General features: G+C 48.3%; 1 protein-coding gene across 2 annotated transcripts in view; it reads right to left on the bottom strand.

Annotated features, from left to right (window-relative positions):
- The window catches only part of LOC146173491 (ubiquitin carboxyl-terminal hydrolase 47-like), a 67,486-nt gene that overhangs the window by 18,140 nt on the left and 23,120 nt on the right, over nt 1–26,226 (bottom strand). For both annotated transcript variants that reach the window (XM_084584016.1, XM_084584015.1), the window contains exons 11-20: nt 25,312–25,585; nt 23,106–23,185; nt 21,570–22,183; nt 20,435–20,550; nt 19,960–20,079; nt 18,146–18,272; nt 9,139–9,219; nt 7,151–7,408; nt 6,758–6,891; nt 6,288–6,378 (exon numbers count right to left, since the gene is read on the bottom strand). In XM_084584016.1, coding sequence (XP_084440142.1) covers nt 6,288–6,378; nt 6,758–6,891; nt 7,151–7,408; nt 9,139–9,219; nt 18,146–18,272; nt 19,960–20,079; nt 20,435–20,550; nt 21,570–22,183; nt 23,106–23,185; nt 25,312–25,585 — 1,895 coding nt within the window. The remainder of the gene's footprint in view (nt 1–6,287; nt 6,379–6,757; nt 6,892–7,150; nt 7,409–9,138; nt 9,220–18,145; nt 18,273–19,959; nt 20,080–20,434; nt 20,551–21,569; nt 22,184–23,105; nt 23,186–25,311; nt 25,586–26,226) is intronic.

The raw sequence follows: 26,226 nt of genomic DNA, 5'->3' as shown, positions 1-26,226 counted from the left end.
TCCAGTGATTGCATGCACACATGAAGCATAAACAAACTTGGACAAACCATCTCGATGGTGGCCCTTTTTCCTAATTCTGCATACAAGTACTGCAAGGTTGTATTTACTTGATTCTAAACCCGCAAGCAACCACTTTTGTTTTGCTAAAATAGACTAGGCTGACAATAACACTAAAAGTTTAGAAAGCAGTCTTATTCATTTATTTTTTGAAACATCAGAAGCACACGTTCACACAGATTTCAAATTATATGACAAATACAAAGCAAAGTTGAAAACATTCAGGGTTTAAACAGTGCACTCGTCCCAGGTGCATCTGCTCACACAAGCTTCGACATTTTTCTCAAGTCCTGGCTTTTTTTCTCATTCTTATTTTTTAATTGCCGGCAGTACTGCCGCATGCGCATACAAACATAGTAGTAATTAAACTGGCCAAATATCCTCTGTGCAATTCGCAAGAGAAGGTAAAGTGATGATCCCCCAACACAGCGTCAGTTGTCTTGTCATGCGCATCCCTCTGGCTTGCTTGTTTCGTGAACTCTTGCCCAGTCTGCTTAAAGAGCTGGAAAAGATGAGCGTTTGGATGTGTTAGCCTCCCTCTCGTTTTGCAGTTCACAAGGTCTGCTTCAGGGGCTCTTGATAAACCTTTGCGTCCCATAAGGACTTGTTTCCAAATGGTGCATGACATCTGATTCACCAGCTTTCTTGTGACAAATCCGGTGATGTAATAGATAATGCAGTCGACAACGGTTGCACTGCATTATTCATGTTCAAATATGTCTTCGCACTCCCAGTTTCCCTCGTTGATTAGGCCGTCCAGCTTGTGTTTGAAATCTTCCAGTTTTTTCGTGCACTCCACAGCTGAACACTTGTATGTGTGTCTGAGGTCAGCCAATGTCACAAAAGCAGACTGGCTGTTTTCGGGGGCCATACAGTTGCCAAACTGCGGTAGCTTGAGCAACGAATAAAGGGAAAGCATACGATAAAGTTGCAAAAACGTTGGAAAAGTAGGATGCTCATTTTGTCCCCCTGCTTGCCTTATGCCAAAAAAGCATTCCAAGGCGTCATGGTTCATCTTAGCTGAAAGGACGTACTTGAATCCACATTTCGTCAACAGGTAAGCTGACAACTCTCTAACAGACTAACGTCACTCGCAGTCCCTCCGAAGTAGACTGAGTAAAAAAAAAAGGTCTTTAGGAATGACTCCATCCATAACCTCTTGTTCCCACTCGTCGAGCCACCTGGAGCACTGTCAATAATCAGCAAGTCCTTGCATCCAAAAGTGAGTCCTTCGGCAGGGAAGCGGCGGTTGAGGGCATCGAATAAGTCAAGAAAAAAGGTAAATTCAACAGTTGGCTCCGTGTTGTAGAGTGGAGGTGCACCTCTCTTCGTGTAAAACTATCCTTTTAGCTACAGAGTTGCTGAAAAGCTGGGTTGACAGTTTCACCCACATTTTCAGCATGTTGGAGGGGTTGACGTGGTTATAAGTTAGCTTTGGGAAAACTCAGTTCTGCAGCATGTTTTGTGTCTGCCACGTACAGGGCATCATAGTGGGACCATTTTATAAACTGGCCTTGTCTTCTGAGAACCTTCTTTTCAAACAGCCAATTGCGAATACATTTAAAAAGGTGAGGGGCATCTGACAAGACACACTTTTCTAGAGATATCTATAGGATGCTCAAATGCATTCACAACATGACCCAGTGCACCATTGACTCAAAGCTGTCCCCACATTGCTCGGTTGGTTGAGGCACCGTCGCACACAACCTCATCAACAAATATACCAGCATTCTCTAAGTGCACAATGCACTGGAGAAGTAGCTGAGCTGGAAGTGTGCCTTTCGTTGGTCCTTTTAATGCAAATACAACTACAGGTTGCATGTAGCTTTCCCTGAAAGGAGAAAATGCAAAGACAAGACCATGGTCTGCCAGCTCATTGCTCCAAACACTTTGGTCTCCGTGATCAACAAGACCACTGTATGTCATCGTCTGAGAGTGAACGGCCATCTCTTTTCTCATATGTATTTCATCTAAAATGAGCATTTCTCTTTGAAATTCTGTTTTATTGGAGACTCATCTTAAAAGCTTTAAAAAAGTCTTCATCAAATCCACATTTAAGCACAACCATGCTGATATATTTCCTAATTGTGGACACACAAGGAATGGGGAATATGCTATTGCTTCGCAAAAAGGAATATGTAGCAGAGCTTCGTATATGGAGCAGCAAGCACAGTAACAGCCAGTCATCTGTATATCTCCTATTGTTTTTTGTTGTGCACTTGGCAGCAGAAATACATTCCTTGAAGAGAAGTAGCTGTGCTGGTGGTACATCAAGAGCCCGCAATTTTCCTCATCTTTCAATTTCATCATCTCCTTCTTGCTGTCTTCCAATTGTTCCTTCGGCAGCTTGTTGCGTTTCAGCAGTCTTGCTCGTGAACGCTGCTATGTAGCTCCTGAAGTTCGCAAGAAGTCAAGCCTTTGCTGTTCGGCAGGCAATGCAGTTGTGCGCAGCGCTGACAGCCTTATGGATTTCAAGCATTGCTTCTGCTTTGTCCAGAAAATTTGTCGGTCAGCATGTATTCTTAATGTGTCTGTGAGACTGCTGCATGGCCGACATATAGCACCTCCAGATGTCACCAACGGGCACTTATTGTGCCTCCACTTCCTCTAACATTAAACAAAGGCATACTCAGGCAACACGGAGGAAAAACTTTTGAGACTTGGTCCTCCAGAGCAAACACTCAAGTCGCTGACAGCTGATAACATCGATTCCACTTCAGAGACAATTCGCGAACGAACTAATCAACTCGCATTCAACTGGCTTTCCTAAAATATACAACTGGACTAACATGTCGCTTTTTACATGTAGAGGCTTTTTCGTAAACACGACACAAGACCTGTCGCATTGTTGGATGCGTCATTGAACAAGACTTCCTTAATCCCCTCAGCATCGATTCTGTGAACCACCCAAGATGGTTCGGGAAGGCACAAGTTAGGTGCGGAGCTGATCAAAAGTTCAAACGGTGTCCTGTTAGGGTCATCTTTTTTTGTTGACTGCTTCGCTGTCTTCGTTTCCGTCAATGTGGTCGATCATTGCCTCTCCGTCAGAAGGGTGCGGCTCAACATCACAGGAGCTGCTAGACTGTGACAGTTGAGCAAAGAGCAGCAGAACGAGCCCGCTACTTTGCTTGCTTGCGAGGGCTTTTGATTTTGTTTGATAAGTACTTCGGCACGCCTTCGAAACTGGTAGGTACCACATCCTTCGTGAGGCCAGCTCTCCTCTTTCCAGACATAAGTACACGGCCATCAATTTCAGTAGACCAAGTCTTCAAAATGAAATGCGGCGCGAAATGTCTTTCACACACACACGGTCCGTCCTCTGAAGCACCCTGTCTTTGCGCGGTATAGCCCGCCTCCACGCTTGCAGACTTCCTTCGTCATTCGGCGGCTTTAGGAGTGAATACTTGGCTGCACATGACTTATACCCGCTGTTGCAAAATGGAGCAAAGCACTTTGACATCGCACGGCAGCAAAAAAAATTTTCGCTAAATGATCCATCCACTATCGCGGGAGATGAACAATTTTCCGAGGTATTCGCCGAGGAAAGCAAGGCGCGGCGGGCACCGGCAGGAACCGAATTGGGTGTTAGTCTGGCGCGCCCTCTCTCACCATGCAGACTTACTAGAATGCTGCTCGTTTCTTTGCGCAACGTGCTGACGCTGCGCCGTTCCCTCACCTAGTTTATCTTGCACCGTGGCCTCACGTAAGGAGACTAAAGTGCATCCTTTGAAATTTTGTCCCCGGTGAGCATGCTGCGATTTGTTGTCGCAACATGCTAATTGTGCAGTATTCTAACCAAAGTGCCAATTGCTCCTCTGCTTGCAGCCGGTGTCGGCAGTGTCTTGGACAAAAACTCGCTGTTCAATGAGCGTGTGGGCACAAGTACAACGGCCCGAACTAGAAGTTCCCTCCCTTTAAACCAACAGGGAGCCTCGACAGTTTTCAAAAAAGTGCCGAGGAAACTGCGCACAGACATGCAGCCACTCAGCAAAAGCTGTCTGTAAGGCTAAACAGCCCACTATAAGCAGCTGGAAATTGATTAGTAACAAAATTCTAGCTAACAGGATCGGGTTAATTAGAGTAATGCGGGAGAGCCCTCAGTCCTGCAGTGGGTGTAGTCTAGCTAATGATGAGTCATAATGAGGTCGATAAAAGTAAAAGGCTGCGCTGAGGTACATACGAACGAGTTCAGGTTCATAGGGAAACTAAAACTACACTCACACTGCTCCAGCCGGTTCAGTTAGGTCATAAATTGTTTATAGGTGCAATTTAATGTGTTTACTCATTTCACAAAAAAGATATGCGTATGAGACATGGCTCGACAGCCTGTTTCCCCTCTATCATTCGCTTCCACCTGCTCTATGGCTAGGGGCACGTGATCTGCTCACTCCTCATTGGCTAAGCGTGCGGTGCTATTGGTTCTTGTCCACTCTTCAAGGTCACGAAGAAAAGCTTCAAATAAACACACACCAGCGAGATCTGGGATGGGAGTTTTGGTGCTCGTGCACTAAAAAATGCCCTTCAATGAGTTCAAGCCTTTCATGCAAACCGGTTTGAGAGGTCATGGCTCGCTCAACGGAAGCCATGATGTTTGCGCAAGAGAGATGCAGAAAAACAGCTTTCACTTGCATTTGTTAACAAAAAAAATAAAAATAGAGTAAAACTGCACTGAGTGCTGGGCTTTACAGGATGCTCTGAAGTGAAGGTATAAAAGTGCACTGGGTCATAAGCTTAGGGCACAAAAGCTTCCGCCACAGTTATTTGTGGCTGCTTACTATCCATATAATCAGCAATCAGCTCATCTAATCCAAAAAAGTGGCGTAGTTCGACCCATCCGAACCTAGTTAACGAGCGTAAGCGCTCTAGGCCTCGCGCTGGGCATCAAGCTGGATTGTCCGATTCAGCCTGATGCTTGAGACAGTGTAGACATTGACGGCCCAGAAACAGTATCATCCACGGCTAGACTGAGGAAGAGTCTCAGTTATGCAGGTCATATACCCAAGCAGCTGTCATGTGGTGGTGAGAGCACCAGTTTAAACCAGCAGCAAGGCAGAGAAGGAGCGCACGGACACCTGGTGGTCACGTGATCGCAAGGCTGACTTCCCTTGCGGTTCGAGCACCCTTGCGGTTCGAGCACCCTTGCGGTTCGAGCACCCTTGCGGTTCGAGCACCCTTGCGGTTCGAGCACCCTTGCGGTTCGAGCACCATTGCGGTTCGAGCACCCTTGCAGTTCGAGCACCCTTGCAGTTCGAGCACGCTGTGAAGCTGTGCAAAGTGCAGGCAAAACTAGTGCACGCGCAGCACCTAGTTTGTGCAGATGAATGACCTTGAAGAATGGCAGCAGTAGAACTTCACTCTAAAATTAAACTTTCTCATGCCTTTGTTTGTTGCAAGAGCTTTTGTTTGCCAACCAGTTGGTCTCCAAGTACTAAATCATTAATGCTTGCCTACTGTGTTTGAAAACAATTAGTTCAAATCGATCAAAATCATTGCACCTAAAGCTAGCGCACATTGCGGTACGCTTTTTCTCCACCGTGTCCGACACCCTAACACCTGCTGATGGCTCTTGCCTAGTAACGCTGAAATTCTCCTGCAACTTTGAGCAGCTGAAGCCTGACAATGGGAAAAGAGGATAGAATTTTTCAGCTATGAGGACAACAACTTTGGGGAGTATTTCTGATACACTTTATACTGACAGGGCCAAATAACCCGAATAGTTTGAATAAAGGGGGCACTCGGATGAACAAGTGCAGTACAGCTGCATTATGCTCACATTTATTTATTTTTTACGACATCAAATTTTCAGATAAGGTAAACATAAGTTTCTCTGCAACTCCCTAGCAGCACCTTACTGCCTTTTTAATAACAGCAGGAGTTAAATTTCTTCCGAGCTGACTGCAAATTATTCAACCAAGAAAGGTATCAAAAGGGTATCCTTAAAAAGCACACACATGCATAAGCACAATGTGCTGATAGAGGCAGAGTGAATCAAAGCTTTCACACGTCAGCCAAATAAGACTCACTCTGTAAGGTACAGAAATTCGCCAGCAAAGGCACTTTTAACCTATCAGCTGACTGAAATGAAAAACAAAGTTGCTAGGCTTCCGCGTTTAGTAAGCATACCTTGTACACTTGTCTCCCCCATACAAGATACAATGGACAAAAACGACCAGCAGCAGTGATCAAGACCATCACTGGAAACAAGCTTGAATGTACAGGTGGGTGCTTACTGCGACCACCATCTTCGCCATCCTTGTAAGGCCATGCCCGGAAGTATCGCCGGGGCTCCTCTTTGGCAGCCGCTGCACCGACCTGCGATTGCTGCACCAGAACAACAGGGCTGCCTTTAGTTCCCCTTCAGCAAATGGCCAAATGTGGCAGGCCATTTCAGTTACGCTTGTCCACAGCTGCATGACTGTGCTGGTCATGCAAGTAGTACGCGCCACACTTACGGCTGCAGACTAAACCTACAATACTGTCACATGATGCCACTAGATTGCATTGAGGAGAGGAAGTCCAGACATTAGCATATGATACTTAATTAGACTCATCCTGAACAACTACCTGCACTCTAGTCCAAGCATAGTACAGTAAAAAGCATCGTACAGGGGCTAAAAGAGAACATCTGTTTCACACGACAGCAAAATACTCGACTGCTCCTAAAACCAAGCTGTCCTTAGTCAAGATCGGCTACCCTTACCGCAGCATCCCCACAAGCGTAGCCGCCCGCCTCTTCCGAGAAAGCGGCATCATCACCAACGGGCATGGCGCCGACAGCAGCAGAGGTACTCCCACACGACTCGAGCATGCTCCGCTTTATCTGATCTGTCATCTCTGCAATGCAACGAAAAAAAAAGTCAATGTAGACAAACGATGATGTTTCTGTCGCAAGCATAATAAAAGCTGCACATATGCTTAAGATACAACATTATGTGAGAGACTACTAAGCCATACAAACGTGCCTGTAAAGCCCGGGGGTTAGCGTGTCACACTCGGGATGCAAGGGTCTCAAAAGACTGGACTCCGACCTCACAGGTGAAGCCCGAGTTGCCCCGATTCCATCGACATGCATGACTCTCTCCTCTGTACTTACCCACAGAAGGCACAAACTTGGGGAGGCGCTCTTCCCCCGAGCAGCCAGCATTGTCGTCGGCGGTGATGTCAGGAGAGTTATTGTGAGGCGAAATGTCGTCGCCGACGAGGGTTCGCTCACTGTCCGTCAGACTAGAGTCCTCCGACTGGTCGCCACCCGTGCCGTGACAGCCAGACGAAGAGGAATCACAGAGGTCACTGTCGTAGCCATCCGACAAGGCCGTGTTGGACGTCTGAGTCTGCTGCGTAGTCCTTGCCGCTGCACACGTCAAGAGAAACTGACTGTTATTCAAATGAAAGGCCTTGCATACTTTCTAGCATTCCTATGGAAGCTCCAAAACATTAAGCTCGTGCATCCCATCAATGCTGTACTCTTACTAGTTTCCTCTCCGTTTCCACCAAGCCCCCTTAAGGCCCGTTCACACTTGCGACTAGCAGCGGTCCCGCGACCGTTTTGGTCGAAAAGCGACAGTCGCAAATGGTCGCATCGGTCGAAAAGCGACTGCCGCGGGCCGATCGGGCGCTGCTCGAATTTCCAGTCGCGCGACTACTAGTCGCAAACCATTTCACCAATCAGCGAGGTCCCGGAGTACTCGATCGAGCACCTTCTCAATGCAATTATACCCCTACCTTTTCAACAAACGGCACCCGGAATTCAAAGGCAGGAGGATAGGATATGGCCTGGGAGGAGATTGGAAAGAGATTCGGACTATCCGGCAAGTACCCTGAACTTCTGAGAAATGGGTTTTTCACGCAGGTGCAACATTTCATATTGACACCACGGTGATTGACATCGTCTATTCGTCGTCGGCGTTCTCCTGGAAACACGAGAGCGCGGCATGCGTATCTGCTCGCCTGAAAAAGCTGAAGTGTCTGGCAAGCGGCTGCTACCGACGTTCACTGCCATTAGGGTGCCTCGATGCGCTCCCGCTCTCCGCTGAGCGGGCGCGCATCGAGGCACCCTAACTGCCATCGCCCAGCAGCTCTCCTACTCCCAACTCGTTCGGAACGAGAACACGAGAAGGCGACTGTCGCAAGTGTGAACATCGGTAATGGCGAGCGCCTCTCCTCTGGCCGCGCGACTACCAGTCGCGCGTCCTCATCTAGTCGCAAGTGTGAATAGACCTTTAGAGAGCAGTGTGGTCTACCCTCAGTGTATTTTAGGACGACGCACCAAGCCTTCCACACAGCTGAAAAGCCACAAAGGGAGAGGTTGGCGTAGTTTCTTCATTATGTGACCTTGAACTGACAAACCCAGCGGAGAGATGACAAAGCAAGCTCCATACAATATAACCGTCTTGTGTCTGACTTGTGATTGGCCCACCAGATTATGATGTCACAGTTCACGTGCGCTGGCATGGTTAAGCTAAAAAGTGCAGCATAACTATCTCGAGCTTTGACTTCACAGTTTTCGGTGCCAAAGCAGCACTTCACACACAAACCAAACAAAACCTGTTTGGGCTTGCATCTGTGAAGCTAAGGTGAAAAAAAAAATCAGAGCGGGGCAGATTCGAATCCCACGATTTCTCTTGGGAAAACATTGTGGGAAACAAGTATCGAATGTGTGTGTGTTGCACACTCTTGTGCTGCGCATTATACACAAGTCTCCACCCACTTCCATCTCTGTGAAAAAGCTTTCAAAAGTCCCAATTGTGTAACTATGTTACCGGTTAAAAGCCATTGTTTACGAGACTAATCACCACACAGCGAAAATAACCAGGCTGAATTGAATGCAGGCAGGATTCCTCCTCAAACTGCAAAAATCGCCGCAGCTGTATGCATATGCGCCATTGTCATCGAGCGTTCCTAACACTGTGTGGGCTTCGATGGATCCTGCTATGGATCGTGTGTCGAGCAACCGCAGAAAAACCACTGCGCGAAGCCATAATTTTCGAAAGTGGCATATTTTTACTGAGTGGCTTTTCGCGAAGGATGACAAGAACTAGGTTGTGAATGGAGCAAACAGCCACATTGGTTGATTTATCTTACCCGTGCCTCCCTCGTCCTCTACGTTGCAGTACCTCTGATCCGCTTCAACGCTGGCCGACATACACTGCTTTTCCATCAGCACTGCATAGACAAAAAGGTAGAAGACGTCTGACACTTCTGCATGGCCTCAAACTTACTTTGGTTTGATGTAAGGGTGTGCGAATATTGAATTTTTTCAATATGAATCAAATAGAAGAAACGGTTCCCTTAAGCATCGAATCGAAAAGTGAATGTCTGATAAGCAAAAAAAAAATGAAATTAAATAGTGAACAGTGTTCATCTTGTTTATTTCAGAATATGTATGGTATTTGCAAATAAACTTAAACAAGAACTGCACAGAAGTGTATACCCTACTGAAACATCTAGGGTATATTCTACACAGGATTTCGTGCACCAATTTTTTGTACAGGAAGGATCTGCATGAAAACGGGTGGAGCCGTCATACCACTGCTAAATATAGTCAAACCCACTCATAACAATACTGACGTGCCATGGAAATATCTTTGTTATAACCGATAATTGTTATAACCAGAAGAAAACATAAACTACACATTTAATGAGGACGATGTAGCTTACACTTTTTATTATTTCATAGCGGGAAGAAACCCGCAATCCACGAGCGTTGTCTGCTTCATGGCAATCTGTCAGACATCTTTCTTTCTGCAGGGCACCCAACTGCTGAGCATAGAGCAGTGAAAGGTTCTTAGCAAAAACAAAGTCCGCACGGAGTCCATTCTCAACGCCTCCTGGTGAGTCGCAACCTGCACAGGTTCCGGTTCATTGTCGCTACTGTCACCGTCCTCCGTACCAGTGACTGCTGCGATAGCCTCGTCTCTCAGCTCTTCATCTGTCGTGACTATCGTCGACATGTTAAAATTCCTAGTCCCGACGTGTCGTCGTCACTACCGCTCACTGCAGGTCATCGCTGGGTCGGCAGGAGCTTTGAGACCTTCCACGTCGCCGCATCCCCAGCGAAGCCCGTCTTCTTGCAGCAGTTCAAGGTGGTGGAGGAGCTTACTTCTGCCCATGCTCCAAAAATGAACTGCACTGCCATTAGGAGCGAGATCTTCAAGTCTGGTCAGCATTCTCAGACAGAAATGTCAAGGCTGAGCGTGAGCCTGCGCAAAACACGTCTGTGATACAGTGCCTTGAAGCAAGCAATCACACCTGCATCCATAGGCTGCAAACCTGCAATGGTGTTACATGGGAGGAAAAAAAGAACTTCCACATGGGAGAGCTTCTGAACTGTTTGGTGCGCAGTGCAATTGTCGAGCACCAATGCCACCTTCTGCATCTGCTGATCAAACTCGACGAGCCATTCACGGAAACGTTTACGTGTCATCCATTGCTTTCCCAATATGACTGTAGCGAACCGGGATCTCAAGGCACCATGAAAACAGCAGGGATTCTTGGATTTTCCTACGACGGAGGCAGGGCACTCGTCGCTGCCGTCCATGTTGGCACACAAGAGAACTGCCATGTGCAATTCACTTTGCTGGCCGCCCTTACAGGGATCACTTTTGACACTGAGTCCTCGCCGGTAGCTGACACTGAGTCCTCGCCGGTAGCATCTAAAGAAACAGCAGTCTCGTCAACATTGCACAAATCCCGGTCTGCGTATGCTTCTTGGGATGCAGGGCAGTGTTTCTTCAAGCCCCTTCTGCGTAGCATCGACATTGAACAATCCTGCCTCACCCACGACTGCCTTCTAGATGATTGGATGTCTCCCCTTGAACCATTCAATCAAACCACCACCAGGCTGGAAATCGGTGTTGCGCAGGAAGTATGTGAAGTGCTTCGCCTTCTCCGCTAAAATCAGGCCACTAATCGGCAGGTTTGCTGTACGGGCATTCAAGAACCACTGGTAGAGAGTCTGTTCTAAGTCTTTTTAGGCCTCCGTGTCTAACCCTTTTCCGGTTGTCCATTGCATGGGCAGCACTGGCATCACTTTCGTACTCGATCTTGAGCATGGTGCGGATGATTGTTGATACTGTCGGTTGCGTCAGGCCATAATTGCACACCAAGACTCCCACTTTTATGGCGTCCTTGTGCTCATGTACAATGTTTCGCTTAACTTCTAGCGGTATTGCTGTTCACTTCCCCTTCTGCATCGGTTGAGTCGAGCTTCATGAAGAAACATCCTCCATTGCTGTTCACAGAAAATCCAGAGCCAGCAAGATCGTGGCAACGATGATGGCACACCAGGAGAACCAAGCCAGAAAGATACGTGCACGAACGCTGCTGCGTGCCTGCCACAAAACGGGCAACCGCGAAGCGGGGGCCTGGACAGGGGCCTGGACAAAGCAAATGGGGGAGGATAGTGCAGTGCACCACGGTCTGTGCACTCTCAGAATGGACTGCTCCACCATGCAGAGGCAGAGAGGACGTGAGTCAAGAGTTCGAAGCTCTCCCTCAGAACAGCCGTGCCTAGCAGCGCCTTACGCCTTCCCTCCTCCTCCCCGTGAGGAAGCGCTCCGTACTCCCTAAAGTCGGACTTCCTCTCGAGACGCCGAGCTGTGCGGACGTGCGCCGTATAGGCTCTGGCCTCGCGACCAGTTTTTGTCACATTTCTGTGACTTTGGCCCTGTGAACAGTGTTAAAGATTCGGAAGGGTGTTCCATGCCAACCGATACCGGATTTCGCCTGGTACGACCACTGACAATCCATTTTTCGGAACTTGTACCAGCACTTGGTGAACCGCGTTTGGCCTAACGTTAGGCCAAACGCCGGTGTCGAGCCGCCGGGACCCGCGCTCGCTTTCGCGAGTCACCGAGGGATACTTGCATCATGGTCTACACCGTAGAGGGTGAAGACGTTACTCCGGAGCAGCTTGCCGAAGGAGGATGGCAGACTGTACTAAACCTACAAGAACGCTACCGGCGCCGTGGCCCGAAGGAAGACGGCCAAGCGAGCCAAGACCTGACGGACGCGCGCGTTCCTCATAACCAAGGCAAGTCCAAACCATCTCTCGAAAATCGGAGGAAACCACCTACCCGACGTAGAAAGGCACCGCTCCCACGGCTACCAGCAGACGACTATAAAGTAGTCGTTAGGCCTAGAGGCATGGACTTGCGCACCGTCGCGCCACGCAACCTTCTCAGAGCTACCTGCATAGCGGTTAACCTACCGCTTCAAGAGGTGCTGGAACAAGACAGCCTTCGTGTTAACACAGTTAACAACACTTTCACGATAAGCACACCGCATAAGCTCAGGGCTTCGGTTTACAGTAACCTGCGACGGCTCAAGTTGGGCGAGAAAGAGTACGAAGTGACATCGTACGTGTCAGCGCCGGACGACTCTACGAGAGGCGTCATTTATTATGCGTATGACGGCGGAACTCCCGATGAGGTGCGACAAGGATTCCTGAAGCGCAACCAAGGGATTCCGGTGGTGGATGCTCGTCGCCTTGGCCAGTCAATGTCCATACTGGTGACGTTTGCCGGAAAGAAAGCTCCAGACACCATCTACTATTGGGAGAGTCCTTTCCGCGTACACCCGTACAGAGAGCAGGTGGAAACCTGTTTCAACTGCAGAAGAGTCGGCCATCGGGCGGATGTCTGCTACAAGCCCAGGACTCAAATTTGCCGCAGGTGCGGTGAAGAACACCTTCCGCCAGCCGAGGGGGAAGCTCTCACCTGCACGCCGAAGTGCATTGTGTGCAAAGGGGCCCACAACACCGGGAGCAAGAACTGCAAACATCGCTTTGTAGAACGCCTCCCCAAACACAAGCAACAACACAAGAACCTGAACGATGAAGTCGACCAGCAGTCCGAACACACGCCGCGCTCAAGAGACAAAGCCGGTAGCCATTCGTCGAGCCACCATCGAGGGAGCAAGACGCGCCACAGGTCGTCCTCCTTCCCACCACTGTCATCTAGCCAGGACGCCAGTTCGAGGCAGGGAAGCACGGACTGACGGCAGCGTTCGAGCAGGAGCAGGAGCAGAAGCAGCTCAAAGCAGGTGAGCTGGCCGGATACGGCTTCCCAGAATTACACCGCTCGGGAGAAGGAGCTCTTAGCTAAAATACAGTCCAGAGACGCAACCATTGCGCAAATGCAACGGGAAATAACAGAAATGAAAAGTCTATTTCAATCTTTGCAACCACCCGTAAAACCTACGCCAGTACCCCGTGCGCCTTCATCCACCACGCTAAGCGCCATACCCTCCACCAGTAATGCAATGGAGACGGACAGCCGCATTAACCTGAAAAGACCGGCTCCTTCCGACGAGGGTTCCGGATCGAAACGCGCTGCAGAAGCGTCTAAAGATGACAACCCGCAACCCACTACCAAATCTAAATCAGCAGACAAGCTAAGAGCAGAATTGAGCGCACTCGAGAATAAATTTAGCGGTCTCGAGGAAAAAGTTAACGTTCTCACGCGCGAAGTAACTGAGCTGGGTTCAAACATCGCTGGTTTTTTTCAGCAAGTAGTGCAGCGTCTCGCGGCCCTGGAGGCAAGCCGTAATGTAATGCCGGCATCCGCGACCGTGCCCGTAATTATTCCTCCCATGTCTCAAAATGGCCCCTCGCCAGCAAATTGAGGTATGGCAGTGGAACTGCAGGGGATTCCGCAACAAACGGAGTAACCTGTTGTTTCACATCCAAAGCTTACTTAAACAACCGGACGTAATAGCCCTTCAAGAAGCTAGCGGTCCGGCGAAATTACCGGGCTATAAAGCGTTTACTCCCCCCCTCGAACGCAGGGACGACGGCGACCATCCCATTCACAGCGACATTTGTTCAACGCAACATTACTGCTATACAACACACGATAGACAGTTCTAGCGAACAGTACACGCTACTTGAAATTGTGCCCAGAAAAAAGGGTGAAGCAAATCTTTTTATACTCAACCTATACAGTCCACCGAAAGACAGAGGGTCAGGAATTCCCGACCTACTGTGTAAAGCAACTCGACTCGCCGCAGGAACGCAACTCCTTGTGGTGGGCGATTTTAATGCCCACCATTCGGCTAGGGTACAAAGCTGTGGCAGTCTATCCAGAACCTGGGCCTCGCAATTCTTAACGATCCCCAAGAAATCACGCGGGTCGGCAACAGCATTAGCGCAGATACCTCGCCCGATCTCACACTAACCAAAAACATTAGCGACGCCTGCTGGTCCAACACCAGAAACACACTAGGGAGCGATCATTACATAATAGCTACAACATTTGACACAACATTTCACAAACTGCACCACATGCGCACACGCATCACCGATTGGGATAGGTTCAGACGCTTACGAGAGCAAACTGCCCCCAGTCAGATAAACAACCTAACTGAGTGGATTGCTGCACTTAAAGAGGATGTCAAGGCCACCACGGTCGAGACGCCGACTGAGGAGCCGCACCAGACGACTGACTCCAAACTCCTCCACATGTGGGAAGCGCATGCCAGCCTACTAAAACGTTGGAAGAGACAGAGACACAATAGAAATCTACGCAAGCGTATAGCGCAACTCGAGCGCCGTATCGAAACGTACACTGTAGAGCTGCAGGAAAAACAATGGGGACAAATCTGTGATAATATGAACGGGCAGCTTGGAAACAAAAAGACATGGTTCTTCCTCCGACACTTGCTCGACCCCACACAGACAAAATGCACACAGCGAGACCGACTCACGAAATTAATTCACCAATACCAGGGTACGGACGCTGAGCTACTTGCCGAACTGCGAACACGCTACCTGAGCACATCCCACACAGACCCTCTACCCGCGTATGAGGGTCTCCCCAACGACACCCTGGACGCCGACATAGCAGATGCCGAGGTCTGGTTTGCTCTCAGCCAGCTGCGTACCACCACCGCGGCGGGACCTGACGGGGTGTCAAACAAAACGCTCCGAAACCTAGACCACAAGTCTGTCGCGGCCCTGACGGAACTAATGAACACCTACTGGAGGGAAGGCGAGATCCCTCAGGAATGGAGGCACGCGCGGGTCACCTTCATCCCAAAACCAGGCAAGAAACTCTCGATCGAAAATTTGCGCCCCATCTCCCTCACGTCTTGCATCGGAAAGCTAATGGAACATGTCATCCTTAACCGACTGCAAAATTACGCGGAAGACCGCGACTTACTTCCTCCAACAATGATTGGCTTTAGGGCAAACTTGTCCACGCAGGACGTGATGCTACAGCTTAAGAAGGATGTGCTGGACCCTCCATGTGGAACTGGGACGAAGGCGGTACTCGGGCTAGACCTGAGCAGAGCCTTCGACGTCTCGCATGAGACAATCCTCACGAATCTCTCTCAATTGGACCCTGGTGAACGGATATTTAATTATGTCCGATCATTCCTATCAGAGCGGACAGCAGAGCTCACTCTAGGTAGCCTTAAATCAGATCCCATTCCTCTGGGAAGCCGGGGCACACCACAAGGCTCGGTGCTTTCGCCTTTCCTATTTAATCTTGCACTCATTACACTTCCCCCCAAGCTCGCTGCCCTGCCGGGGCTGCAGCACACCTTCTACGCGGACGACATCACCCTGTGGGTAACCACGGGGAATGACGGCCAAATAGAGGATACGCTGCAGCAGGCAGTCGACATAATCGAAACCTACGCGTCGGGAGCGGGCCTTGAATGCTCGCACGCAAAATCAGAACTGCTGGTTTTCAGGGCCAAGCCGCGAGGAAGAAATGCAAACCAGGCCCCCCCGATCGCCCTGAACGTATGTTTGAGAGGCCAACCGGTCAGGGAGGTTCAAACCATGCGCATACTGGGCATGTACATACAAAACAATCGCAAAAACACCGAAACAATCAACAGACTCACTGCCACGGTGAATCAGACTGTACGACTTATCAGACGAATCGCCAACAAAAGAAAAGGAATGAAAGAAAAAGATCTCTGTCGATTAGTCCAGGCTTTTGTACTGAGCAAAATTGTCTACTCTCTCCCGTACCTGAAACTGCAATTCGCGGAAAGAATGAAGGTCGAGAGCCTAATCCGACAGGCCTACAAGGCTGCCCTTGGGCTCCCGCACAGCACGTCTACGGAAAGGTTAGTGGCCCTTGGGGTTCACAACACACTTTCGGAGCTGTGCGAGGCACACCTTGTCTCCCAGCTCGGACGACTCACTCGCACGAACGCGGGAAGGTCCATCCTGTACAGACTACACATGTGCGAACAACTTCCAGATAAGGACGCGAAAACACACTTACCTACACACATTAGGACAGCTCTATTCATTAAACCCTTGCCCAAGAATATGCACCCCGCGCACCACGAAGGCCGACGCATGGCGAGGGCTCGCGCCCTACATGCCAAGTACGGCCGACACGTCAATGCAGCATACGTGGACGCGGCGGAATATCGGCACACCCAGATACAAGCGTTCGCACTGGCTGCTGTGAATGGGAACGGTTCTCCGTTGGCGGCCGCATCAATCGCATCCACCTCCTCCGAGACGGCGGAGGAAGCGGCCATAGCCTTAGCTATTGCAAACACGTCCGCCGATATTATATTCAGTGATTCTAAAACAGCCATTCGCAATTTCGCGAGGGGTCGCATCACGTCTACCTCCCTCCGCATCCTCCAAAGCACCCCTACTCCGGTTAGGGAAATTGAACTAATCTGGGTCCCGGCCCACTCGTCTAATCCGGGGAACGAGGCGGCTCACGCGCAAGCCCGAGGTTTCGTCGACCGGGCAGTGAGCGCGCCCTCCGACCTCTGCAGTAAATGCAGTAAATGCAGTAAATGCGGCGGTAAATGCGGCGAAAGAGCGACATATGATCATATTCTCTGGAACTGCGCAAATGATCCACCTGCGGTGGAATTAATACAGCTCCCTTCTCCCGAGCAGTGGGAAGCCGTGCTGGTCAGCTCGGACCCGCAGATTCAACTACGGGCCATCGAGCGGGCTAATAAGGTCGCCGCCAGCCATGGACTAGCGGCCATCTAGTACGTCTCTCCATCGACCTGCTTGAGTGACGAAATAAATGTTTTCCAATCCAATCCAATCCAATCCCTAAAGTCTCCGCAGCATGCAAAGTTTCCTCGGAACACCCGACCAACACATTGACTCAACGCGCTGTGGCCCGATTTCTTTTTTTCGTTTTTATTTTCGCTGCACCGGCGCAGTAGACATCTCCGCGTACGCTTTTGTGGTCGACAAGTTTCCGCATTTCTGTTGAATTTCAGTGACCATATTTGATTGTTAAGACCAATATTATAATATGATACCATTGCAATAGGCAGTTTATTTTACCACAAAACACATGGCAAACCTGCAGTGCAGCGGCTGCCCAGTGTTATATCAGATATATTGTTATAAGTGGGTCTGACTGTAGTAAACTGTCGTTAACTGGCCTTCAAGGAAAAAAACAACGTCCGAATAAACTGACACTGCAAAATATTTTGCCGTATTTGATCATTTTTGAATATTAGGAAATTTCGAACATCACTTTTTGAAATCCAAATAGAATAACAAGAATATTTGATTCATATTCGTAATTTCGTATATTTGCAACCCCCTTGTTTAAGGCAAGGTGATGAACAAAACAACATGACAAGCACTAAATTTTAATGCATGCACAAATTGCTAATCCACTTTACAAGTAAAATCCTACATTCACCAAGCTAAAGTTTCGGTTGATGGTCGATGCTTACTTACCTCTCTGCCCGTATCTCTGAATCATGTTGCATATTCGAGAGCGAAATAAACGTCACAAAAAGCATAAGCTAACCCGAACCGCAAGCAAGTCTAAGACTAGGCTTTTGTCTGAACAGTCAATACAGGCACCCAAAAAGTTAGTTTGGCAACACAAAACACCCAGCTGCTTAAAGGCATCAGAATAGTTTGAGATCTAACACCAAACAGGATTTCTGAAACAGATGCTCAGCAGATCACGAGATGACAAAGTTCTTTTTCAAAGATACACGATAATGGGTGTCCAAAATAAAAGAAAATATACAAGAAGCACTGCACACTAATAGTGGTTTGATAAGAAAAAAAAAATTTCCCCAGGAACAGACATGTGAGGCTTTCTAGACGTGCAACAAACCATACCCTCATCTTCCTGTGGCAGGACAACTGTGATGACAATGGTGTTGATGTGGCGGTCAAGGATCTCGAAGAAGCGAGATTCTCGAAATGGCCGGCAGGCATCCTCTTCATTGAGAAATTCTATGTACACCTGCAGCCGAAAAGAAAAAAAAAAAAAGCCTTGACAATGCTTTACTTCTGAAATTCCCTTATTACAGCGAAACATGTTTTGTCCACTCATGCACACAAAAATCTGAACTGTAGACCTCATAGTGCAAGACAGTGCTCCCACCTTTTCCTTACTATTCACCAACGGTTACAGCGTAGAATGTTTCTCTCAAACTGCTCACTTATTTGTGCTCAAATTTGACATGGGTGTCATAAAACAGTATCTTATTCAATACCACGTTTGGATGTATTGGCCCAATTCGATAGGAACCAATTAGAAAACCGCACCACCTCAGGCATCAACGTCAAATGCAAGCAGCTTTCAAATGGCGGATGCCGGTAGCGCCATCTAGTGCTTATGGCGAAACATCCATTAAACATCTGGAAATTTATCCGTGGAACGATAAATCATTTTATTTCAGCGGGCAAGAATCTGTGCAAACCAAACTTGAACTCTGAGGCAATTTGCTCAAAAGTTTTCTGTAGTACTAAACATTATTAAACCACCTGAGAAAGTGTCTTCAAATGACCCTCTACTTATTTCAACTTTAAAAGAACAACAATCCTTTTGCAGAGAGGCAACGGCTGGTGCCATAAGGGTCAGCTCCGTGAAAGCTGCTTGTTTTGGGTAGCTGATGTCACAGACAATACAGATTTTTATTTCATTCTCATCAGATCAGACAAGTACAGCCTTTATTAAAAGTTTACAGCCCAGAGGCTTTACTTTTAAGCCATATAATATGACTTCTGTAATAATTGTGGAAGTCCTAGCCATTGGAGAGGGTAGGATGAAAAATCTTCTTTCCTTCACCTAGTATGGAAACCTGGGAATGCATTACGAGCCACATAGTCTCGCTCAGAAGTAGACCCCCTGGGCTGTAAACATTTGATAAAGGCTGTACATTATTCAAACATAGTTCTAAACAAGACTGACTGCTGTACGTCACCCCCGCCTCAAATTACACAGTGAATAAAATAGTATTAATTGAAAAGAATCTACGCTGGCACTGCATGTACTTATGGGTGTCGTGAATCTCGTGACTGTTGGCGCGGCTCCATTGCTGCTGCACAGCGCGCACAAAAGGCCGAAGGCATAGAAACTAAAGCTACTGTGGCAGCCACCGTGTGGGCAGTATTCTCTACAAGATGAAGTTGGAAGGGCTGGCCGTGAGGCCCGTTTCCGTCATCCGCGTTTTTCTTGTTGCCCAGAGATTAAAAATGAGATTCCTAGGTTTCGACAGATAAGTACTGTGCAGGATTAAAGTAGCCTGAGCAAAAAAAAAAAAGGATGCAAAAGCACGCATTCACCAAGTTTCACTATGCCAGCAAATAGTAATGAAATATAGGCCACAAGTGTCATTGTTACTGTGGCTACTATCCCCTTGTCTAGCACTCTTTCATTGCCGCTTGAAGGAAAATTCAAATCTGAGCGAGTTTTTCGCACATTTTCACAACCACATTATCCAAACCCAAATAAAAATAAGACTCAAAAATTAAAAAAATAAATTTAAAGATATATTTGTAATATGCCCAAATATGCATGAAGCAAATTTTATTACTATTTGCAGATTCTAAATAGGTAGCATGAACCTGCACAGATTTGGAGTTTATCAGCCAACTAGTTCAGTTCAATAACTGCGTCACATCAAGACAATTAGAGGTTGACTCACCGTATTACTCTTCCCAAAGCCCTCCGCCTTCAGCGAACGGCCCGGCGTTGACAGCAGCTCCAGCTGGTTGTGGTAGTTCTCAAGGACCATCCGCATGTCGTTCGATGGAAGGCAAAGTTTCTGCACATGTAACCAAGGGGCTTCAGTAAGTAGTTAGGCCTTCCACTACCTTCTCACACACAGCAAAACCGGAGAGGAGCAGCAACAGATGGGTTCGAGATCCCCCCAACTTTCCGGTTCGCAATATGGTTTACCAAAAGGTATGCCGGCCTGACAAACCCAGACGCTGGTGAAGAGGGTATCCCAGCTCTAAGACAATTACACGACGTGCCCACGAAAGTGTAAACGCTGAAAGTCTTTTTAAACAAAGGTTGACGTCTAGGGCGAAGTTTTAAGATTCAAAGCAACACGAACAAAAAGACAACAAACATGTAAACAAGAGCTGATGCCGCTTCTCGATCGATTCACAGCTCACCTGAGCCACCTGTGCCTTGAACTCTTCCACAGTCTGCGATTTGAGGCCACGCACGACGACTGCCCGTCCGATCTCGTTCATCTCTAGGTTCACTACGTGCACCTTGACAGTCGTCCCTGAGAGCCCGAAAAAGAGGTCACAACATCAGGATAAGACAACACAACCCCTAGTCAGTCCAAGCTTCTTGGAATTGTGGAAAACTACTATAAAGTAAGAGTTCACATTTTTTCTTTCGAACCTAATTCGAGAGAACAGAGAGCATCATGAGTTCAGTACTGGATTCTTTTCGTGCTGAAAGTTTACGCCTAAAAGTAGCTCTGTATCTGCTGACACAAAATAAGTTTCTCTGCAAAACAAACGAAACAAACTAGAAAACAGCTAACCACCGATACTAGGTACACTGCCGTTACCTTTCAGCCTACTAATAATGTTTTAGACAATGACGGATAAGCTATGATGGATAAAGTTCTGACATATGCTGAAGCAGTTGTCCATGTTTAGAATGGGCATTCATGGGAGCCATAGATGGTGGGAGAAAGGGGGAAGGAAGCTGAGGCTGACACGACTGATGACTATTTCACCGAATGTGACCGCTCTTAAAACAAAAAAAAATTCAAGAGCACTGTGGAATCTACACGGCAGGACTGCAAAAGCCTGAGCGTTGCTGCTGGGCACTGCTCTCATTACCATTATCAACTAAATGCACCCTCATTATCATTGCTAATGTCTTCCTTGTCATTATCATTAATTGCAGCGTCACTGTCATCCTCACTGTAGACAAGCAGAATTAAGATGCGTGTTTCATGATGCTCGGTGTGGCGCTGTTGGTTAGAGCGCTCGGCTGGGGGTCAGAGGGATGGAGGTTCTATTCCTGGTGCAGGCAGGATTTTTAAATTAATTGATTACTTATTATTACTAATTAATGACCAATTATGTTATGATATCATCACTACTCTATTACTGAGTTACGTCAAACACATCATGAGTAGATTGACCAGACTCCTGCTAACTGAATTTTCGAAATTGCTACCTAACTGGATGCGACGTCCCATTAGGTATAGAGTGACTGAAGTGTGACAGAATCATGGCCGACAGTATGAGCCAATAAAGGCTTTCACCCTAAAAGCCTGCTCACCTCCGATCTTGTATGGCTGGAACGTCTCGTGGGGCTTGCGCAGCTCAAGCAGCAGGTCAAACGGGTAGGTGGCCTTGACCCCTCCGAGGATCTGTCCCATTGTCTGGTGGGCCACCTCCTCAAGCGAGCACTCCAGGGACTCGGCGCAGTCGTCGTACATCACCAGCCGGCAGCAGTCCAGGGGCACCACTCCTTCCAGGCCCATGATCTGGTGAGCCGTCTGCGTCGCCTCGGCCAGCGACGCGTCCTTGTGCACTTTGAGGCGCATCTCCTGCATCGTGTGCTTGCCCGGGTGCAGGCAGAACAGCTTGATCTTGCACATGCACCGGTCCAGCTCCCGCTGGTGCCGCTCCCGCTCCTCAGCCTGCCGCATCTCCTCCAGCAGGACCTTCAGGTGCGCGGGAAACTGGTCGGGAGTCATGGGCTCCGCGTTGAGCTCTCGGTCGATGCGGCGGTACATGAGCATGTACGCGTTGGTTGAGCTCGAGTAGGCGCTGATGTAGTAGCCGCCGCTCCGGCTGGGCCCGCCGCCGTACGTCTTGCGGATCTCGTCGTACGTCACCCGGGACACCTGGGCATCGTTGAAGCAGTACCACTGGCCCTCCGTGAACGACCTGGTCGAGAGGCAGGCAAGCAAACTAAACTAAAACAACCTAAAAGCAAGAAAAAGTATCAACTAAATCCTTGCAAATCAACTGTTGGGCCACTTCCAACTTTCATTCGATTCTTTGACCCGCTGCTGCACTTCTCGGTGTCCGCAGGAATCATAATGACAGGCAGACTCCACAAACTAGACCGTTGGCCACGAGCTCTGCTGCCAACATATATTCTACGCTGACGGTTTGCGTTGTCTTTGCCAAAAATAACCAGGCCACGTGGTTTGTTTCTCAGTCACACAGCAGAACCCTTAGGGCTGGCTTTTTTAGGGATAAAAAGGCTTTTCAGAAAAGGCAAGGAAAAGGGTTTTCTTAAAAAGAATTAGAGCTCGGCGATTCTTCTAATCAGAAATGTTGAGCTCTGGAAGTAGCCAGCATATTCCTTTATAAGCCCGAGAATCAAACCATGCAGCCTGGTTAGTTTGATCAAAAGACAGACTGCTAGCGCCAAAAAACTAGAATACTTCAGTTGAGTGAGACTGAATATGAGCCACACTCCACCAGTTTTTCTTTTACAGTAACTAATTATTGGGTTTTTACATTTAATATGACTATGATGACACACTGCATGCAACACCCCAAATAGGCCAGACCTGACTCGCTACACTTTACGCATCATATCCGGCACACAACAAGCTATTCCCGGAGACTCCATTTCTTAGATTTCTTTAGATTAAACAGAAGACTTTTTCTTAAGTTAGAGTAGAGTCAGAGCCACTGACTTTTTGTGCCAAGGCAGTTACATTACCGATTCATGAGAAACATTGAACTGCAAATCAATAACTGTTTGGAGGGCATTGGAGAAATTTATACGTTCTAATTATTCTACCTTGCAACTTTATTTCATTTTTCACTGAACAAGTCTATGAGGGCAACTCACTTGACGTAGGCATAGTAGTGGCCACCGTTGGCACTGCCCGAGTGGACCATGATGGAGAAGAGCTCGTACACATACGGACCCTGCGAAGTCAAGAAACAAAACAAGGTCAACAAAAACAATAACACAAAGTGTCGACAAATGCTTCCAAATTGCAAAGATAACATGGGGGCATTTAAGCTCCACCTTTAGGTTACGACAAAACAGTGTTAATGGCTCCCAAGTGGGTCTTCATTTGCATAAATGTCAGTTGCCCCTCGCTTATTCACCAATTTGTTAATTTGTGCCTCTATTAACTTGAACGCGACGCGGTAGCTTACGGCTATATCTGATGTGAAAGACCACGTGACAGATCTCTCCATGCGGAAGAAAGGTGGCTGCTGCCCGCACGCTATAGCTGGCCCATCAAATCTTGAGCACCTGCTCGCGCTGCTCCTACCAGAGTTGGTACCACCCTAATACAGTAAAAGCTCGTTAATTCGAACTTCAAGGGACCGGGAAAAAAGTTCGAATTATCCGATGTTCGAATTATCGAATGGCCTCGAAAAAACTGACCAAAACCATTTGTATTACGGTAAATATTTACCGTATTTAGTAGTGTAATGAACTCGCTCCAACTCGCTCGCATAATGAACCCACCCAGCCCCGTTCGTGCCTACGAATCTGAAAAAAAAATAAATAAATAAATGCGTCAGTCGTTAGCCTCCCTTCCGCGCCGTCACCGTCCACAACACATTTCTTGGCAGTGCGCCAAGATGCTGCGCAGCGATAACGGCATGTTTATCTTTTGACTTTAGCTCCGGCAGGGGGTGGAAAGCGAGCTTGGCAAAGTACCAGCGCTTCTCCGGTTGTGCAAGCCTCCTTTTCAGTATGTTCGCTCATGCTGGGGCTGCTGGGGCGGGCGGCGCCGTCTACTGCCACTCCAATCATCGGAACGAACGTGCTAAAAGCCGGCATCATGATCGCGGCTGACTCGCGTGCTTCCGATGACGACTGATGGGTGGAAGGATAGATGGCTATCGCAAAAAAAAAAGTTTAACCCATAGTGCCCGTCCGAGATCATAGAGCCTTTTATGGGCGTTGGCTGGAACCGCCCCGACAGTACTCATCCCTATTTCCAAATTAACAGGGTTGGAATTAACGAGTATTTAGTTGCGAGATACGGAGGTTGCGCAGAAGAGAGCAGGCAGCCGCCGCTGCGCGGCCATGCACCGACCTTGCCGCGGCCGCTGTCCCCTCCCTCCAACGCTGCCAGCCGGCCGCCATGCCAGTCATGGTGCCATTTAAGTTTTACCCACTCTTCCATAATTTTACCTGGTTCCATCTTCTGTCCCCGTTTTGGACGTGCGCAGCCTCTAATTATGCCTACCGATTGCGAAAATGTTTCCTTACTTTTTTTTTTTTTGCCGTGTGATGTGCGCCAAGCCGCCTAGACGCGGCAGCACGTAGTTCGAATTATCCGTAGCGGAACCGACCCTCGTTCGAATTAACAGGCTTTTTTATACACAGATCTCTATGGAGATTGGCCGGACCAAGTAGTGTAGTTCGAATTATCCGAAAATTCGAATTATCGAGGTTCGAATTAACGAGCTTTCACTGTAACGGCATTTGTATGGAGGCTCCTTAGTTCGAACGCAGGTGCTGATGATGCGACGTCGGTGCGGGTCGAAAATCTCCAGGAGCGGTCGAAATCTTTCTGGAGCTCTCCACTATGGCCGCTTCTCTCTCCTTTCCCTCCCTCCTTCCGGCGCAGTTCAGGTGTCTGCCCAGAAGCCTGACTGTGCCTTTCCTTCACACCACGCTCAGAACGGTGTTCATATCGAGGCTCCCTAGACTACCTCCCCATTCCTGTCCATAAAAGCTGCCCTGCCATTGCTGTGGCAACCGCAGTTTGTTTAAGATTTGCGGAATAACGCGACCTTAGCACATGCGAGCAGTGGAGGTAATGGTCTAAATGCATTATGACACGCTGCAGCTTCTATCAGTACTTCACCTATCTTCTCTTTCACCTATCTGAGTCATATTGATAGAATCCATTTGGGTCTTGTTACGAATAATTCTTAGTGGACAACAAAAGTATGTCGAGTTGCAACAAACAGCATGAAACGCTTCATTCACCCTCACAGAGGAGGAATACTATCAAGAAACTTCCAACAGCGAGAGCTTAACGGGATCACAACTAGTGGCTGGTGGTAAGAACCCAACTCACCGTGTCAACAGGCCTCTTGAGGTTGCGAGCATTGACTGTCGCATCTGCGCTACTGCTGCCAACATCAATGCCCTCATCATCACTGGCCATGTCCTCACAAGGTCCATTCATCTGCCGGCTGCAACTAGGGGCTGACGAGGTAGACGTCGTCGCCGCCGCCTCTTCATCCAGCGCAGAACCGCTGTCCGTTGTGTCGGCATCGTCACCGGGGCTCTCAGTCTCGTTCTCTGACCGCACAAATTGGTTCAGGTCCAGGATTTCTGGGAAGGTGACCCTGTTTATTGACGGTTAAAATGGTAGAAGCTGTAACCCTTGAGAATGGCTTTCACGATACCATATTCATTCTCGCGATAAGCCCCTTTGCTCTCCAAAAAGAGTTTACATCAATTAGGAGGGAATGTTCATGATGGGGAAAGGAGTTGACAGTTTTTTGAGGGTGGATCTCAAAGATTGTGCACCTGCCCCGCGGCGGACACAAACATCCATCTGTCCATTATCAACGGCAGAATGTGATCAACCATGATAGGGTCACCCATTTGTGTCACTGTTCCTTCAAGAAGAGTTCGCTCTTATCATCGTGCAATATAACGATTTTGTATCAGTGGACAGCCCAATCTAGTCATGTCGAGATAAAGCAAATGAAACGCGTGTGCATTTTCGAATGCAGGTGCTGATGAAGTGACGTCGGCGATTCTCTCTCTGAAACTCTCTGAAAGGCCGGGGATGTGTAACACCAATCTTTAAGCATTAGCTGTGGTACCCAGAGGATTTAGGCTTTTTCACTCTCCATCCTCAGCTCTCCAAATTGCTTGGGGGAAGGGGTGGGGAGTCTTAAAGGGCCACTGTCCAGGGAAGGCCCTTTTAAGCAAAGGAGCCCAGTGTTTCGATCAGGTACCGGAGATAGTCTGTGCAAAA

This window comes from Amblyomma maculatum, chromosome 11 (genome assembly GCF_055883805.1).
Source record: "Amblyomma maculatum isolate TAMU_Amacu chromosome 11, ASM5588380v1, whole genome shotgun sequence".
NCBI lineage: Eukaryota > Metazoa > Arthropoda > Arachnida > Ixodida > Ixodidae > Amblyomma > Amblyomma maculatum.
This window is presented reverse-complemented; position numbering and strand designations above follow the sequence as displayed.